The sequence below is a fragment of the Pongo pygmaeus genome, chromosome 15 (genome assembly GCF_028885625.2).
Source record: "Pongo pygmaeus isolate AG05252 chromosome 15, NHGRI_mPonPyg2-v2.0_pri, whole genome shotgun sequence".
NCBI lineage: Eukaryota > Metazoa > Chordata > Mammalia > Primates > Hominidae > Pongo > Pongo pygmaeus.
In genome coordinates this window covers 68924883-68941278 of record NC_072388.2, presented here as the reverse complement: position 1 = coordinate 68941278, position 16396 = coordinate 68924883, and the positions used below count along the sequence as shown (strand labels likewise).

Sequence of the window (16396 nt, the reverse complement as noted above, 5' to 3'; positions counted from 1 at the left end):
GTCCTCAATGAGCCAGTCACCCATCATCCACTGCATGAGTTGGCGTAGATCCATGATTCAGGCCCAAGTGGACAGTTCAATGTACTGCCTGAAGTTCTGTCCACTGGGAAAATTTCCATCCACCACAGTCTTTTAGGGTCTCCTGTGAGTAGGGCTATAGATGGCGCTGTCCACTTCTGGCTGGTGCTGGCATACTGTGCAGAATTAGGTTCATGCTTTTTTCTCATTTATTCACTGGTCACAGGGAATTCCCCATGAAGTCAATGTGTGGTTGAGGGAAAGGCAGCAAAGCTATTACCTGGAGTTACCACAAGAGTCAAAACCACCTGTTTGTGCAGGTTACTGGTGCTTTCTTGACATGAATGGGCTGTTTTCCCTATATACATACCACTTCCGTTTTATAATAAATATTTCTGAGCAAGTTCAATTTTATAATTTATTGGGAAAGGTACCCAGTTCTACATGGGTAGGTTAAGTCATATGTTATTTGGTGTTACTCCTTCCCTACTCATGTCCTGAAGAGTCCTAATGGGGTCCAGCATTTAATTAATGCTGCAACTTGGGCTTGGTCCGTATCCCTATGGTCCCTGCAGCTATAGGAGTGGAGGGACTCCTTTAAAGTTTCCTGAGAGGACTTCCAGTTCTCCCTGTGCATATTAATAGCTTTTAATTTGTCTTTTCCCCCATGTATGTTCTCAAGGGTCATGCAAAGAATCAGGTGATGCCATGATTTTTGAAAATACTGCAATTGCTCTAGGAACAAAGCATTAGAACCGCTTGATCTCCCAGCACCTTGCCCTCCACTTTATTCTCTACCCCATTCAGTGATAATTTGAGTATTCATGATGCCACCCTTTACCATGAACTACCCGGGTCCTATTTGCCCTCATCAAGGAAGTTATCCTTGAGCTGCTCATGACCAGCCCAAACCCAGAGTTCCACTTTATGAGTTTGCTTCCTCCTAGGCCCAAGTGGAAGGAGAGGAGAGGTTTCAGGAACTGAGAAGGAGACAGAATCAGGTAGATAGGCGTCTTAGAGAGGAGTGATACCTTTCAGTCAAAAAACAAAGCCAGCCCAAAGCAACCTTACAGAGAATAACACCCTGTCCTCCCCCCACTCCCACTCTCCCATCTCCCACTGGAATCCTGGTCATCCAGAGAGCACAAGAACTCCATTGATGCCATGCATAAAAGTTAGTCCCCCAGGCAGAGCACGCAGCAGGTGAAGAAGGGGGAAGAATGGCTCCAGATGGCGCAGGCAGGAGATTTCTGCACACCATATAGAGTTGTTGCAATGATTTCATGAGATAACAGGCTTAGCAAAATGTCTGACATACAGTCAGAACTCCCGTGCAAAAACACCAAGGAGGCCCAGAGAGGTAAAGCCGATGGCTCAAGGACACACAGCTAGTTCACAGCAAAACCAGGCTGAAGACTCCTGTAGTAGGTGCTTTCTCTGCTGGCCCTCACTTTCCTGCCAGACCATGTGATTTTGCTGCTGATATTAATCTGTTCCTCCATTTTTAGCTTTCCTCCAGAAGTTACAACTCCATCATGCAGCCTGCATCATAATGCTTTTTGCAATGGCATGTGCATCCCATCACTCTATCTCTACCGCATTTCACTGCCTTGTCAGCTATATTTCATTATACCTTTCCCTAAACAACTCATTTGTTAGAATCTGATACAGTGAACTACTCAACATCTCAGTAGACACGCTTCTTTCCATGATTTAATGGAATTTTCCATCTATATATGATATATGCCTCTTTAAATGTATAGCAAAGTAATTGCTATTAAGAATGCTAAATTAGGAGTTGACAGAAGTGAATTCTAATTCTGGCTGCACCACAAGCTAAGTATTTGACCTGGAAATGGCCACTTTGCCTATCTATTGAGATTTTAGATTTTTCACGTATAACCATTAGAATAGGTGATTTTTCAGGCTCCTCCCAGTGCCAACGCTCACTGATGATACAAATGAGGAGGAGGAGGACGATGACTGACAGAGAGTGAGCTCCAGTTTTGTACCAGGCACTGTGCTGAGTACGTTACTCTCGTTATCTCACTGCTGTGTCACAGCAGTGAGAAAAACACCTTTCTGACCAGTAGCTAGAGTTAGTGCTCTGGCTAGCAGGATACAGGTAAGACAGCTTTCACAGAGTACATCCTGACAGAGGAAAAAGGGGCAGTGCAGAGCAGGAGAGGGAGAAGGAACTGCTTGGGTAAGGTGTTGGTTGGGGATGGCATAGAGGAGTAGAAGGAATTGGCCAGAGTGCCCCACCAAGACTTGACGAGAAATGACAAGAGAGACTTGTGCCCCATACGTAGCACAGACACTTGCAGGAGTAGGCAGGCATGGAACCAAGGTCATGGCCCTTTTCCTTATCAACTCATGAAAGGCACACAAAGGGGAATGTTGATCCAGGCTCTAGGGTTGAGAGCATGATTTGGCAGTGCTATATGAAAAGATCAAGCTTCAACTATTTCCATCTGTGTAGTAGAAAAAGGCCTAACACTACAGACCAGAAGGTCATGGTGCCTGGGAAGGTCTTCAGCCTCCTTGGTGGGCACAGTTGTGGCCTTGCAAGTCTTTCAGGAACTTGGGAGTAAATAGCCAGATAAACAGCCTGGTGATCTAGGGTTTTTTTGGTTTTGGTTTTGGTTTGGTTTTTTAGTTTTTGGTTTTTGTTTTGTTTTGTTGTTGTTGTTTTGCTTTTTTTTATTTTTTGGTGTTTTGTTGTTGTTAATCTACAAGGGGGTTGGTGCTGCCAGTTTCCCATCCCACTTGGATCCTTTTGGGGACCAGGAGTAAGGATGGGCCTGGGGCCCCTTCTTTGTTGGCATCACAGCAGCCCTGAAAAGATGCCTGGCCCCAGCGGGAATTACTTCTCAGCATCCTGACTAAAAATGTCCCCAGTCTTCCCCGCCCCACAGAGGCTGAGCATAGCTCAGGAATCTCCAGGTGGAGGAAGAAATAGAATAGATCTATCTTGCACTTTTCCTTGACTCTTGGTCCTACCGTCCTTGGTGAATGCAGGGGAAGGCAGAAGGGGCCTACAGCTTGCCCCGCAGTCAAGTGTGAGCTCAGACCTGTCCCTTCCACACCAGGCTGGGGATCTCTGCTGGAGCCAAGGTCAAACCCAAACCTCCCAGTGAGGGACAAGTCCCTCCCTGAAGGGACAAGTGCCTGCCTTATTTCTCTTCCCCAAGCCCCCAAAGCCTGTACAGGCCTCAGCAAAGTGGTGGCTTTTAATAAGACTCTTAACTGCTCTGGGGGAAAAATGCACTCACTGCTGGATGGAACTCCCACCAGGGCCCAAGCTGGACAGGAAGGAGACGGTTGCAGTTCTAACCCTTCAAGGAAGGCAGCCGAGGAGTAGGCACAGGTCCAGGCCTGGAGTCAGAAAATCTAAGGATGATTCCTGCTCTGCCTTTCCAGCTGGGTGTCAGGCCTCTGAGCCCAAGCCAAGCCATCGCATCCCCTGTGACTTGCACGTATACGCCCAGATGGCCTGAAGTAACTGAAGAATCACAAAAGAAGTGAAAAGGCCCTGCCCTGCCTTAACTGATGACATTCCACCATTGTGATTTGTTCCTGCCCCACCTTAACTGGGTGATTAACCCTGTGAATTTCCTTCTCCTGGCTCAGAAGCTCCCCCACGGAGTACCTTGTGACCCCCGCCCCTGCCCACCAGAGAACAACCCCCTTTGACAGTAATTTTCCATTACCTCCCCAAATCCTATAAAACGGCCCCACCCCTATCTCCCTTCACTGACTCTCTTTTCGGACTCGGCCCGCCTGCACCCAGGTGAAATAAATAGCCATGTTGCTCACACAAAGCCTGTTTGGTGGTCTCTTCACACGGATGCACATGAAATTTGGTGCCGTGACTCGGATCGGGGGACCTCCCTTCGGAGATCAATCCCCCGTCCTCCTGCTCTTTGCTCCATGAGAAAGATCCACCTATGACCTCAGGTCCTCAGACTGACCAGCCCAAGAAACATCTCACCAATTTCAAATCTGGTAAGCGGCCTCTTTTTACTCTCTTCTCCAACTTCCCTCACTATCCCTCAACCTCTTTCTCCTTTCAATCTTGGCACCACACTTCAATCTCTCCCTTCTTTTAATTTCAATTCCTTTCATTTTCTGGTAGAGACAAAGGAGACACATTTTATCCATGGACCCAAAACGCTGGCGCCGGTCACGGACTGGGAAGGCAGCCTTCCCTTGGTGTTTAATCATTGCAGGGACACCTCTCTGATTATTCACCTACGTTTCAAAGGTGTCAGACCACGCAGGGATGCCTGCCTTGGTCCTTCACCCTTAGCGGCAAGTCCCACTTTTCTGGGGGAGGGGCAAGTACCCCAACCCCTTCTCTTTGTGTCTCTACCCCTTCTCTGCTCTTCTGGGGCAGGGCAAGAACCCCTCAACCCCTTCTTCACCATTAGCAGCAAGTCCCACTTTTCTAGGGGGCAAGAACCCCCAATCCCTTATTTCCGTGCCCCAACCCTTTCTCTGCTTTTCTGGAGGGCAAGAAACCCCCACCCCTTCTCCATGTCTCTACTCTTTTCTCTGGGCTTGCCTCCTTCACTATGGGCAAGCTTCCACCTTCCATTCCTCCTTCTTCTCCCTTAGCCTGTATTCTCAAGAACTTAAAACCTCTTCAACTCTCACCTAACCTAAAATCTAAGTGTTTTATTTTCTTCTTCAATGCTGCTTGACCCCAATACAAACTCGACAGTAGTTCCAAATAGCCAGAAAATGGCACTTTCAATTTTTCCATCCTACAAGATCTAAATAATTCTTGTCGTAAAATAGGCAAACGGTCTGAGGTGCCTGATGTCCAGGCATTCTTTTACACATCAGTCCCTTCCTAGTCTCTGTGCCCAGTGCAACTCATCCCAAATCTTCCTTCTTTCCCTCCTGCCTGTCCCCTCAGTACCAACCCCAAGCATCACTGAGTCTTTCTAATCTTCCTTTTCTACAGACCCATCTGACCTCTCCCTTCCTCCCCAGGCTGCTCCTCACCAGGCCAAGCTAGGTCCCAATTCTTCCTCAGCCTCTGCTCCTCCACCCTATAATCTTTTTATCACCTCCGCTCCTCACACCTGGTCCGGCTTACAGTTTCGTTCCGTGACTAGCCCTCCCCTTCCTGCCCAGCAATTTACTCTTAAAAAGGTGGCTGGAGCTAAAGGCATAGTCAAGGTTAATGCTCCTTTTTCTTTATCCCAAATCAGATAGCGTTTAGGCTCTTTTTCATCAAATACAAAAATCCAACCCAGTTCATGACTTGTTGGGCAGCAACCCTGAGACACTTTACAGCCCTAGATCCTAAAAGGTCAAAAGGCCATCTTATTCTCAAAATATATTTTATTCCCCAGTCTGCTCCCGACATTAAATAAAACTCCAAAAATCAAATTCCGGCCCTCAAACCCCACAACAGAATTTAATTAACCTCACCTTCAAGGTGTACCATAATAGAAAAAAGTTGCAATTCCTTGCCTCCACTGTGAGACAAACCCCAGCCACATCTCTAGCACACAAGAACTTCCAAACGCCTGAACCGCAGCAGCCAGGCGTTCCTCCAGAACCTCCTCCCCCAGGAGCTTGCGTACAAGTGCCAGAAATCTGGCCACTGGGCCAAGGAATGCCCGCAGCCAGGGATTCCTCCTAAGCCGTGTCCCATCTGTGTGGGACCCCACTGGAAATCGGACAGTTCAACTCACCGGGCAGCCACTCCCAGAGCCCCTGGAACTCTGGCCCAAGGCTCTCTGACTGACTCCTTCTTGGCTTAGAGGCTGAAGACTGATGCTGCCCAATCGCCTCAGAAGCACCCTAGACCATCATGGATGCCAAGCTTCAGGTAACTCTCATGGTGGAGGGTAAGTCCATCCCCTTCTTAATCAATACGGAGGCTACCCACTCCACATTACCTTCTTTTCAAGGGCCTGTTTCCCTTGCCTCCATAACTGTTGTGGGTATTGATGGCCAGGCTTCTAAACCTCTTAAAACTCCCCAACTCTGGTGCCAACTTAGACAATACTCTTCTAAGCACTCCTTTTAGTTATCCACACCTGCCCAGTTCCCTTATTAGGCTGAGACACTTTAACTAAATTATCTGCTTCCCTGACTATTCCTGGATTATAGCTACATCTCATTGCTGCCCTTCTTCCCAATCCAAAGCCTCCTTTGTGTCCTCCTCTTGTATTCCCCTACCTTAACCCACAAGTATAAGACACCTCTACTCCCTCTTTGGCGACCGATCATGCACCCCTTACCATCTCATTAAAACCTAATCACCCTTACCCCGATCAATGCCAATATCCCATCCCACTGCATGCTTTGAAAGAATTAAAGCCTGTTATCACTCGTCTGCTACATCATGGCCTTCTAAAGCCTATAAACTCTCCTTACAATTCCCCCATTTTACCTGTCCTAAAACCAGACAAGCCTTATAAGTTAGTTCAGGATCTATGCCTTATCAACCAAATTGTTTTGCCTATCCACCCCATGGTGCCAAACCCATATACTCTCCTATCCTCAATACCTCCCTCCACAATCCATTATTCTGTCTCAAACATGTTTTCTTTACTATTCCTTTGCATCCGTCATCCCAGCCTCTCTTCGCTTTCACTTGGACTGACCCTGACACCCATCAGGCTCAGCAAATTACCTGGGCTGTACTGCCGCAAGGCTTCACAGACATCCCCCATTACTTCAGTCAAGCCCAAATTTCATCCTCATCTGTTACCTATCTCGGCATAATTCTCACAAAAACACACATGCTCTCCCTGCTGATCATGTCCGATTAATCTCCCAAACCTCAATCCCTTACAAAAGAACAACTCCTTTCCTTCCTAGGCAAGGTTAGTGTGGTCAGAATTCTTACACAAGAGCCAGGACCACACCGTGTAGCCTTTCTGTCCAAACAACTTGACCTTACTGTTTTAGCCTAGCCCTCATGTCTGCGTGGAGCGGCTGCCCCTGCTTTAATACTGTTAGAGGCCCTAAAAATCACAAACTATGCTCAACTCTCTCTCTACATTTCTATTAACTTCCAAAATCTATTTTCTTCCTCATACCAGATGCATATACTTTCTGCTCCCCGGCTCCTTCAGCTGTACTCACTCTTTGTTAAGTCCCACAGTTACCATTGTTCCTGGCCCGGACTTCAGTCTGGCCTCCCACATTATTCCTGATACCACACCTGACTCCCATGACTGTATCTCTCTGATCCACCTGATATTCACCCCATTTCCCCAAATTTCCTTCTTTCCTGTTCCTCACCCTGATCACACTTGATTTATTGATGGCAGTTCCACCAGGCCTAATTGCCACACAACAGCAAAGGCAGGCTATGCTACAGTACAAGTCACTAGCCCACCTCTTAGAACCTCTCATTTCCTTTCCATCGTGGAAATCTATCCTCAAGGAAATAACTTCTCAGTGTTCCATCTGCTATTCTACTATTCCTCAGGGATTATTCAGGCCCCCTCCCTTCCCTACACATCAAGCTCGAGGATTTGCCCCCACCCAGGACTGGCAAATTAGCTTTACTCAACATGCCCTGAGTCAGGTAACTAAAATACCTCTTAGTCTAGGTAGACACTTTCACTGGATAGGTAGAGGCCTTTCCTACAGGGTCTGAGAAGGCCACTGCAGTCATTTCTTTCCTTCTGTCAGACATAATTCCTCAGTTTAGCCCTCCCACCTCTATACAGTCTGATAATAGACCAGCCTTTATTAGTCAAATCAGCCAAGCAGTTTTTCAAGCTCTTAGTATTCAGTGAAACCTTTATATCCCTTATAGTCCTCTGTCTTCAAGAAAAGTAGAACGGACTAAAGGTCTTTTAAAAACACACCTCACCAAGCTCAGCCACCAGCTTAAAAAGAACTGGACAATACTTTTACCACTTTCCCTTCTCAGAAGTCAGACCTGTCCTCAGAATGCTACAAGGTACAGCCCATTTAGGCTCCTGTATAGATGCTCCTTTTCATTAGGCCCCAGTCTCATCCACACACTGGACCAACCTAGACTGTGCCCTCAAATAACTTGTCATCCCTACTATCTTCTGTCTAGTCATACTCCTATTCTCCATTCTCAACTACTCATACATGCCCTGCTCTTGTTTACACTGCCGGTTTACACTGTTTCTCCAAGCCATCACAGCTGATATCTCCTCGTGCTATCCCCAAACTGCCACTCTTAACTCTTGAAGTAAATAAATAATCTTTGCTGGCAAGGCTATGCTGAATCTCCTTAGGCACTCTCTAATCAGATGTCCTAGGTCTTCTCAATTCTTAGACCTTTTATACCTGTTTTTCTCCTTCTCTTATTCCATTTAGTTTTTCAATTCATATAAAACCGTATCCAGGCCATCACCAATCATTTTATACGACAAATGTTTCTTCTTACATCCCCACAATATCACCCCTTACCACAAGACCTCCCTTCAGCTTAATCTCTCCCACTCTAGGATCCCACACCGCCCCTAATCCTGCTTGAAGCAGCCCTGAGAAACATCGCCCATTCTCTCTCCATACCACCCCCAAAAATTTTCACCGCCCCAACACTTCAACACTATTTTGTTCTATTTTTCTTATTAATATAAGAAGGCAGGAATGTCAGGCCTCTGAGCCCAAGCCAAGCCATCGCATCCCCTGTGACTTGCACGTATACACCCAGATGGCCTGAAGTAACTGAAGATCCACAAAAGAAGTAAAAATAGCCTTAACTGATGACATTCCACCATTGTGATTTGTTCCTGCCCCACCCTAACTGATCAACGTACTTTGTAATCTCTCCCACCCTTAAGAAGATTCTTTGTAATTCTCCCCACCCTTGAGAATGTACTTTGTGAGATCCACCCCTGCCCGCAAAACATTGCTCTTAACTTCACCGCCTATCCCAAAGCCTATAAGAACTAATGATAATCCATCTCCCTTCGCTGACTCTCTTTTCGGACTCAGCCCACCTGCACCCAGGTGAAATAAACAGCCATGTTGCTCACACAAAGCCTGTTTGGTGGTCTCTTCACACGGACGTGCCAAGAAAATTATCCAATCTGCTCCCGACATTAAATAAAACTCCAAAAATCAAATTCCGGCCCTCAAACCCCACAACAGAATTTAATTAACCTCGCCTTCAAGGTGTACCATAATAGAAAAAAGTTGCAATTCCTTGCCTCCACTGTGAGACAAACCCCAGCCACATCTCCAGCACACAAGAACTTCCAAACACCTGAACCGCAGCAGCCAGGCATTCCTCCAGAATCTCCTCCCGCAGGAGCTTGTGTACAAGTGCCAGAAATCTGACCACCGGGCCAAGGAATGCCCACAGCCCAGGATTCCTCCTAAGCCGTGTCCCATCTGTGTGGGACCCCACTGGAAATCGGACTGTTCAACTCACCGGGCAGCCACTCCCAGAGCCCCTGGAACTCTGGCCCAAGGCTCTCTGACTGACTCCTTCTTGGCTTAGCGGCTGAAGACTGATGCTGCCTGATCGCCTCAGAAGCCCCGTAGACCATCACAGATGCAGAGCTTTAGGTAACTCTCACAGTGGAAGGTAAGCCCGTCCCCTTCTTAATCAATACGGAGGCTACCCACTCCACATTACCTTCTTTTCAAGGGCCTGTTTCCCTTTCCTCCATAACTGTTGTGGGTATTGATGGCCAGGCTTCTAAACCTCTTAAAACTCCCCAACTCTGGTGCCAACTTAGACAATACTCATTTAAGCACTCCTTTTTAGTTATCCCCACCTGCCCAGTTCCCTTATTAGGCTGAGACACTTTAACTAAATTATCTGCTTCCCTGACTATTCCTGGACTACAGCTATATCTCATTGCTGCCCTTCTTCCCAATCCAAAGCCTCCTTTGTGTCCTCCTCTTGTATCCCCCACCTTAACCCACAAGTATAAGACACCTCTACTCCCTCTTTGGCGACCGATCATGCACCCCTTACCATCTCATTAAAACCTAATCACCCTTACCCCGCTCAATGCCAGTATCCCATCCCACAGCACGCTTTAAAAAGATTAAAGCCTGTTATCACTTGCCTTCTACAGCATGGCCTTTCAAAGCCTATAAACTCTCCTTACAATTCCCCCATTTTACCTGTCCTAAAACCAGACAAGCCTTACAAGTTAGTTCAGGATCTGTGCCTTATCAACCAAATTGTTTTGCCTATCCACCCCATGGTGCCAAACCCATATACTCTCCTATCCTCAATACCTCCCTCCACAATCCATTATTCTGTTCTGGATCTCAAACATGCTTTCTTTACTATTCCTTTTCACCTGTCATCCCAGCCTCTCTTCGCTTTCACTTGGACTGACCCTGCCGCAAGGCTTCGCAGACAGCTCCCATTACTTCAGTCAAGCCCAAATTTCATCCTCATCTGTTACCCATCTCGGCATAATTATCGTAAAAACACATGTGCTCTCCCTGCTGATCATGTCCGATTAATCTCCCAAACCTCAATCCCTTACAGAACAACTCCTTTCCTTCCTAGGGATGGTTAGTGCGGTCAGAATTCTTACATGAGAGCCAGGACCACACCGTGTAGCCTTTCTGTCCAAACAACTTGACCTTACTGTTTCAGCCTAGCCCTCATGTCTGCATGCAGCGGCTCCCACTGCTTTAATACTGTTAGAGGCCCTAAAAATAACAAACTGTGCTCAACTCTCTCTCTACATTTCTATTAACTTCCAAAATCTATTTTCTCCCTCATACCTGACACATATACTTTCTGCTCCCTGACTCCTTCAGCTGTACTCACTCTTTGTTAAGTCCCACAGTTACCATTGTTTCTGGCCCGGACTTCAATCTGGCCTCCCATATTAGTCCTGATACCACACCTGACTCTCATGACTGCATCTCTCTGATCCACCTGATGTTCATCCCATTTCCCTACATTTCCTTCTTCCCTGTTTCTCACCCTGATCATGCTTGATTTATTGATGGCGGTTCCACCAGGCCTAATCGCCACACACCAGCAAAGGCAGGCTATGCTATAGTACAAGCCACTAGCCCGCCTCTTAGAACCTCTCATTTCCTTTCCATTGTGGAAATCTATCCTCAAGGAAATAACTTCTCAGTGTTCCATCTGCTATTCTACTACTCCTCAGGGATTATTCAGGCCCCCCCCTTCCCTACACATCAAGCTCGAGGATTTGCCCCCACCCAGGACTGACAAATTAGCTTTACTCAACATGCCCTGAGTCACAAAAACTAAAATACCTCTTAGTCTAAGTAGACACTTTCACTAGATAGGTATAGGCCTTTCCTACAGGGTCTGAGAAGGCCACCGCAGTCATTTCTTCCCTTCTGTCAGATATAATTCCTCAGTTTAGCCTTCCCACCTCTATACAGTCTGATAACAGGCCAGCCTTTATTAGTCAAATCAGGCAAGCATTTTTTCAGGCTCTTAGTGTTCAGTGACAGACTAATGGTCTATTAAAAACACACCTCACCAAGCTCAGCCACCAACTTAAAAAGGACTGGACAATACTTTTACCACTTTCCCTTCTCAGAAGTCAGACCTGTCCTCAATGCTACAAGGTACAGCCCATTTAAGCTCCTGTATAGACGCTCCTTTTTATTAGGCCCCAGTCTCATTCCAGACACCAGACCAACTTAGACTGTGCCCCCAAATAACTTGTCATCCCTACTATCTTCTGTCTAGTCATACTCCTATTCACTGTTCTCAACTACTCATACATGCCCTGCTCTTGTTTACACTGCCGGTTTACACTGTTTCTCCAAGCCATCACAGCTGATATCTCCTCGTGCTATCCCCAAACTGCCACTCTTAACTCTTGAAGTAAATAAATAATCTTCGCTGGCAGGACTATGCTGAATCTCCATAAGCACTCTCTAATCAGATATCCTGGGTCGTTCCAATTCTTAGACCTTTTATACCTGTTTTTCTCCTTCTCTTATTCCATTTAGTTTTTCAATTCATACAAAACCGTATCCAGGCCATCACCCATCATTCTATACGACAAATGTTTCTTCTAACAACCTCATAATATCACCCCTTACCACAAGATCTTCCTTCAGCTTAATCTCTCCCACTTTAGGTTCCCACACCGCCCCTAATCCTGCTTGAAGCAGCCCTGAGAAACATCGCCCATTCTCTCTCCATACCACCCCCAAAAATTTTCACCGCCCCAACACTTCAACACTATTTTGTTCTATTTTTCTTATTAATATAAGAAGGCAGGAATGTCAGGCCTCTGAGCCCAAGCCAAGCCATAGCATCCCCTGTGACTTGCAGGTATACACCCAGATGGCCTGAAGTACTGAAGAATCACAAAAGAAGTGAAAAGGCCCTGCCCCGCCTTAACTGATGACATTCCACCATTGTGATTTGTTCCTGCCCCACCTTAACTGGGTGATTAACCCTGTGAATTTCCTTCTCCTGGCTCAGAAGCTTCCCCACTGAGCACCTTGTGACCCCCGCCCCTGCCCACCAGAGAACAACCCCCTTTGACAGTAATTTTCCATTACCTTCCCAAATCCTATAAAGCGGCCCCACCCCTATCTCCCTTCACTGACTCTCTTTTCGGACTCGGCCCGCCTGCACCCAGGTGAAATAAACAGCCATGTTGCTCACACAAAGCCTGTTTGGTGGTCTCTTCACACGGACGTGCATGAAACTGGGTGACCCCAGCAAGTCACTGAACTCTTGAGTCTGAGTCCACACTTGAGAAATAGGAACAATGATGCCTGTGTCACTGGGTTGTGGTGTTACATATGTATGACAGGGCCTGTATACGTAGCAGGCAGTGTCTGGCAGGTGGTAAGTGTGCCATGAACCGCCTGTCCTCTCTTCTGAGCTAGAAGGAAGGACCAGCCCTGGAGGAGGAGTGGCCTGCGTGATCAAATTCCGGGGCTTAGACCCTGTCCCAAGAAAGCCTAGCTGGAGCAAAGGCTGGAGGAGAATTTTACAAGGGGAATTATCTTCTGTTCACCTGCAAAGACAAGGGGGCAGAGTGTGGCACAAGGAATCTGGAGAAGGTTCTCAAGGGGACGGTTGAGGCAGTCATTTCCAGGGACAGCTGTGTGTGCAGAGAGGGAAAAAGGCAAAGAGGCCGGTCACGCTGGAGAAAACCTAGACTCTCCACCCCTGCTGCCAATCCTCATCCGGGAGTTCTCCAGCTCTGCAAACCAGACCTGCAGCCTCAGCCAGAATAGATACCCCACAAAACTGGGGCACAGGCTGAAAAACTCCACTGGGGGTCTTCTCCCCACCTATGGCTACAACTCAGCCTGGCGTCTTGTCATCTGGATGATGGCAATGTACCCACTTTCAACAGCCTGAAGCCATGGGATAGGCTCCTCCCCAAGCCCTGCCCCCAAAGCTCTGCCAGCAACATTCTGTACATTCCAGTGAGAGGAAGGGAACGGCAGTCAGGGAGGGGCATCCCGTGGGGCAGATATGTGGGTGGAGGTAAGAGGAAGAATTACAGAGAGTGCACAAACACCTTTAGCAAGGGAGTCCCCTCTCTAGGTGCAGTACCACACTGGCCACTTCCGGGTCCCCTGCTAGGTTCATCATTGGCAGCACCTCAGATGTCCTTGGATGGAAGTGGAGAGCACCCAGGCCAGGGAAACGAACTAAGCTTTCTAGGAAATAAAGCCTTTTCACTAAAGGAAGCCACCCAAAGAAAGAGGCAACAGCCACCAAGGTTTACCCATTTTTTATTTTGTATAAAACAAGCTACAAATAGTTTCCCTCTCTCCTTCACAAAGGAAAACCACACAACACCGCCTACACACACGATCCTGTGGGAGACAAGATGCCTGGGGAGATCTCGAAGATCCAAACATCTACAGGCAGGTGCCGTCTCCATGTGTGCATGCTTCCTCCAGGCCTGAAAGTGGGGCCAGGGTATCGTGCAAGGCCCACTCAGCTCCGGCACGTTGAGTTCTCTCATTGGGGCTAACGGGAGGAGGCTTCCTTCCCACCTTTCCACGTTGGGGCGAGGCTACCAGTCATTCCTGAGATAACCTCTAGGACTTTCTCCAGGACAGCAGGGACCTCCTTTAGCCCAAGACCGCATCAGATCCTGTCCCGAGAAGGCTGTGCTCCTCCCACAGGGACAGTGCTTGTGGTGCCAGTGCCTTCCAGACCTGGAACGGGTGGAGGTACTTTTAGGGATGTCAGGTTGGAATACAAGATGAGGCCAGGTTTGCAAGGGTGATCTGAGGAGGGCACCAGTCCAGGGCTACCCAACCTCCCTCACTGCCACCACAGCTGCTTATTGGAAGGGGTGCTAAGGGTCACTTGCTGCTCTGCCTGAAGGCCACTTGAATAGGCACAGCACCTGGGCAGAGGGAGCTGCACCTCAGACCAGAAGGCTGGGCAGCCCACCCTAGAATCTGGGGAAGATGCCTGTGATGCCTGTGGAAAGCTGGGCGGGGATTTCCCCATAGCTGGGTTATCACCCCTGCCCTTCTAGGGGAGGCAGAATAGGAAACCCAAGATCAGTTTTACTTCTGGAATTAGCTTAAAGCCTGGAAGCCCATAAGAAAACTTGAGGGAACAGGAAGAACCTCAGTATTGGGTTTTTAAAAAACCAACAAAACAACTTTAGTGTTACCAACGAGGTGACTGACACCTCCCCCAACCCACCCACCCAGGCCTGTGATAGCCACTAGAACAACATTGGGAGATGGAGGAGTGGAGAGGTCACACCCAGTCTGCCCCTGGCACTGAGACAGCTGTGTCTCTGGGAGCCTCACTGGTAGGTTTGCAGGGAGGTGAAGAGTTTAACTGTTGGCACCACACCCCTCAGTGCAGGCTTACTGTCCTGTCCCCTCCCCTGCTTAGATATTAAATATCTACTTTTTAAAAGGCCCTTCTGTGCGTCTTCTTCTTCGCCTCCCCTCTCATGTGTTATACAGAGTAGATGCTAAGCATGGATGAAAACGTTTCGAGTGACATAATGCAAATCCTTTGTGGATAATTTGCTCCAAGGGTCACTAAGATACTGGTGCACCCACCAATGCTGGGCCCTTTGGGGGTCCGGAGAGCAGGAATGCACGGACCCTCCGAGAGCCAGTACCTGTGTGGGCTATTCAAGGGATCTGGACTCCCTTCCTCTCCAAGGGCAGTTTCCGTCTCTCCTTAGCCCAACCTCCCTGGACAAGGCCGAGAGCCAAGTGACTTATCAATTTTGACAACTAATGGCATGGGGCAATATAGTCCTCCCACCAGAAAAGAACTCGTGGAGTCCACAGTACAATTGCAGGACTCCCGTCTTTATACACAAGGGTCAGTCTCCAAACAGAAGTTTAGTAGGCCCAGGATAGAGTCCTGGATTTTAGAAAGCTGGACTATGTGTCCAGAGCGCCCACCACCCACAGCAGGCAGAGGGAGGGAAATAAACAAACAGCAATGCCAACGCCTGTACAAAAGAACTATACAATTTACATATATATTTATATACAGCATATAAATCTCTTTCTTCTCAGCCCCAACAACACCCTCCCCCAACCCCCAAAACCCCCTAAAAGTTGTCAGTAGCAGATCCAAAAACTTACAATAAGAGAGAGAATAAAGTCTTTCTTCCCTTTCCTTTTCCCACTGTGGTATTAGATATTGATGTTTTAAAATGAAACCAAAAACAAAACACGCAAGTGAGAGTTATTAAAAGTGCAAACATGGTGGGCACCACTTATGTTACACAGGATGTGGCAGGGCCATGGGCAACGCTGAAGGTTAGGTGTCTGGTGATCCATCCTGCCTCCCTGGACTCTCCACCTGCCCTTGGGTTTTCTGCTCCTTAGACGAGGCGTCCTACTGAGAGAAGGAAGGAGAATGCAAAAAAAAAAAAAAAAAAAAAAAAAAAAAGGCGGGGGGAGATATAAGCAAGAAGTTAGAGTTGGGTTTGTGAGAAATCTAACTATGTCCATCAACTTCCCCACAAGTGCAGCCTTTTTCACCTGCTGTCCTCTGTGAGGTTAGGTGGGGCACAGGTTGCCTGGACTTGCAGATGGGCATGTTTTACCAGCCTGTCCTTTGCCACTATGAGGCACCAACACTGCAACTGAAATAAGTCTGGCATTGGAGAGAACGAGGCTTGGCCTAGGGAAGTGTGGGTTTGCAGGGTATGCACTCTGTTCAGATCACACTACTCTTACATGCCAGCTTTTCAACCTGGGGCTGGGGTGGAAACGGCAGGGGTTTGTTTACAGGTGGGGATGGCAGAATCCCCTGGCACTGACCCAATAGTTCTCTCGTGTCCTCAGCAAACAACCTGAAAATGGGAGCTTAAGTCACCTGGCCAATCTCTTCACCCCTGAGGAGCCCAGAAAGGGGCAACTTACTGAATGGGTTTGTGCCTGCTCATTTTGCCTAGGGGAAACTGCCAAGGCTACCACCTGC

General features: G+C 47.8%; 1 protein-coding gene across 4 annotated transcripts in view; it reads right to left on the bottom strand.

The window, feature by feature from the left end:
• Nucleotides 1–13690: 13690 nt before the first annotated feature.
• The window catches only part of SMOC1 (SPARC related modular calcium binding 1), a 148504-nt gene continuing 145798 nt past the window's right edge, over nt 13691–16396 (bottom strand). For 2 of the 4 annotated variants that reach the window (XM_054449026.2, XM_054449029.2), the window contains exon 12: nt 13691–15811. In XM_054449026.2, coding sequence (XP_054305001.1) covers nt 15795–15811 — 17 coding nt within the window. In that variant the 3' untranslated portion in view covers nt 13691–15794. The remainder of the gene's footprint in view (nt 15812–16396) is intronic. The other 2 variants (XM_054449028.2, XM_054449030.2) reach the window with 1 other exon arrangement.